At 52.8% G+C, this 2,533-nt stretch overlaps 1 protein-coding gene across 1 annotated transcript; it reads right to left on the bottom strand.

Moving 5' to 3' along the window:
* Window positions 1-472: 472 nt before the first annotated feature.
* On the bottom strand, window positions 473-1,502 carry CNR2 (cannabinoid receptor 2 (macrophage)). The gene is given in 2 exon segments (XM_010191178.1): window positions 473-1,190; window positions 1,192-1,502. Coding segments are annotated over 2 exon segments (1,029 nt in total).
* Window positions 1,503-2,533: the final 1,031 nt, after the last annotated feature.

Below are 2,533 nucleotides of genomic sequence, written 5' to 3'. Positions count from 1 at the left end.
CAACTCTGCCCATGTCTGGTGAAGGGGCTTAGAGAGAGTCCTGTGACCCCTGTGGATTTCGAGAGGAACTGATGGTCTGTGCAGTGTTTTACTTGAGGTTAGCTGTGTTTTAAGGGAGTGTAAGGAAGACATCACTGAATGCAAGAGAAATGGGTTAGGAGGTTACTGGGGAACAGGCAGGAGGAGCTGTCATAAAATGTGAGGATCTGCAGTTCTGGGGCACAGCGTTACCCGCTGCCTCGTGGCTGGCACGCTGATGTCTCTGCAGCTCAGGGACCAGCTGCATGTGTAAATCTGCACACTTTATGTCCCAGCACCTAAGAATAACATCAGCAGGAGCTGGCTCCATGACAAGCACCTAATTCCCCATCTCCCAGGACCCCCAACAGAAGAGAAAAGGAAAAAAATCCAAAAGAAAAGTGATCCAGGCTCGTTCAGCCTGCCCGAACGCAGACTTTCCACAGCTGCCTCCCTACGTTACGTGCATGTCCTCGCACACAGTCTCTACCATGGAGGACTTGTGGGTGCTCTCTGCTTCTGGGCTTTCCTCCGAGGCCTTCAGCTGCCTTCTGAACCGAGAAAAGACCATCCTGAGGGAGGAATAGAGCTCCTTGCTCCGCAGGGCATAAACAATGGGGTTCACCATGGAATTGAGCAGGCAGAGGGTGCTGCAGAAGGCAAACACCTTGCGCAGGTGAATGCTCAGCCTGGCGAAGACACTGTAGATCATGAGAACCAGGACCGGAGACCAGCACAGCACGAGGACAGTGAGCACCATGACCAGGGTCTTGGCCAGCATGACGTCCATCCTCATCCTGCTGTTCTGCTTTGCCACCTGCACTTGGTGCTTCTCCATGTAGGCCACGTGCTGGCGAGCCCTCCATAGCACGTGGGCGTAGGCGTAGGCGATGCACACCAGCAGCACCATGACGAAGCAGATCCAGCTGGACAGATAATTGTCATCCACAAACGGGAACAGCTCGGAGCAGGTCGAATTCAGCGTGCAGCAGTTCCAGCCCAGGAGGGGCAGGGAAGCGATGGTGGCGCAGGTCACCCACAGCACCCCCAGGGCTATCCACGCTCTCTTCCTCGTCATGAGGAACTTGTATTCGGAGGGCCGGGTGATGGAGATGTAACGGTCCAGGGCTGTGAGCAGCAAGCTGCTCAGGGAGGCAGAGAACGACGTGTTCATATATTTCTTTGGAGAAATTGGTTTCGTTAAAGACGTGGAAGTTAACAAAGCTGCAGACGAAGATGATGCTGGCCAGAATGTCAGCCAAGGCCAGGCTGCTGATGAAGAGGTAGGAAGGCTTTCTTCTGGTCCCAGGGGAGGAGAAGATCAAGTACAGCACCAGAGAGTTCTCAAAAATGCACAGTGTCCCAAAGAGGCCGCACAGCGTGGCAATGCTTATCTTCTGTGCTTGGGTGCTGAGGACCATGAAGCACTCCATGGTGTTCCCACTGCATTTGGAGGCGTTTTCGTGTATCTTACAAATATCCATTGCAATTAACTGGAGCTGGGAGCTTGCAGAGAGCCTTTCTGCTTCCTTCTGCACTTCTTCAGATGCTCTGAAAAAGACCAAGGAGAAAAGGACTTAAAGGAGCATAACAAGCAATAAATCCAACCCACTCACACACATCCCTGCCTTTAGAGGTAGGCACACAAAAGAGAAGGAGCCCAGGAGATCTTTCAGGTCCACAGCCCAAATGCTGGAGCCAAATTCAACCCTTTCCCAGCAGAGATCCAGGCTTTACCCCACCGGTGATTTGAGACCTATCTAGCACAGCCCATGGGTACCATGTCTCTACCGTCCATACCACATCTGTACCATCCATACCACGTCTGTACCATCCATACCACATCTGTACCGTCCATACCACATCTGTACTGTCCATACAACGTCTGTACTGTCCATACCACGTCTGTACCGTCCATACCACGTCTGTACCGTCCATACCACGTCTGTACCGTCCATACCACGTCTGTACCGTCCATACCACGTCTGTACCGTCCATACCACGTCTGTACCGTCCATACCACGTCTGTACCGTCCATACCACGTCTGTACCGTCCATACCACGTCTGTACCGTCCATACCACGTCTGTACCGTCCATACCACGTCTGTACCGTCCATACCACGTCTGTACCGTCCATACCACGTCTGTACCGTCCATACCACGTCTGTACCGTCCATACCACGTCTGTACCGTCCATACCACGTCTGTACCGTCCATACCACGTCTGTACCGTCCATACCACGTCTGTACCGTCCATACCATATCTGTACCATCCATACCACATCTCTACCATCCATACCACATCTGTACCGTCCATACCACATCTGTACTGTCCATACAACGTCTGTACTGTCCATACCACGTCTGTACCGTCCATACCACGTCTGTACCGTCCATACCACGTCTGTACCGTCCATACCACGTCTGTACCGTCCATACCACGTCTGTACCGTCCATACCACGTCTGTACCGTCCATACCACGTCTGTACTGTCCATACCACGTCTGTACCACG

Source organism: Mesitornis unicolor, unplaced genomic scaffold (genome assembly GCF_000695765.1).
Source record: "Mesitornis unicolor isolate BGI_N332 unplaced genomic scaffold, ASM69576v1 scaffold52058, whole genome shotgun sequence".
Taxonomy (NCBI): Eukaryota; Metazoa; Chordata; class Aves; order Mesitornithiformes; family Mesitornithidae; genus Mesitornis; species Mesitornis unicolor.
The sequence above is the reverse complement of the archived record's forward strand: the minus strand, read 5'-3'. Positions and strand labels throughout refer to the sequence as shown.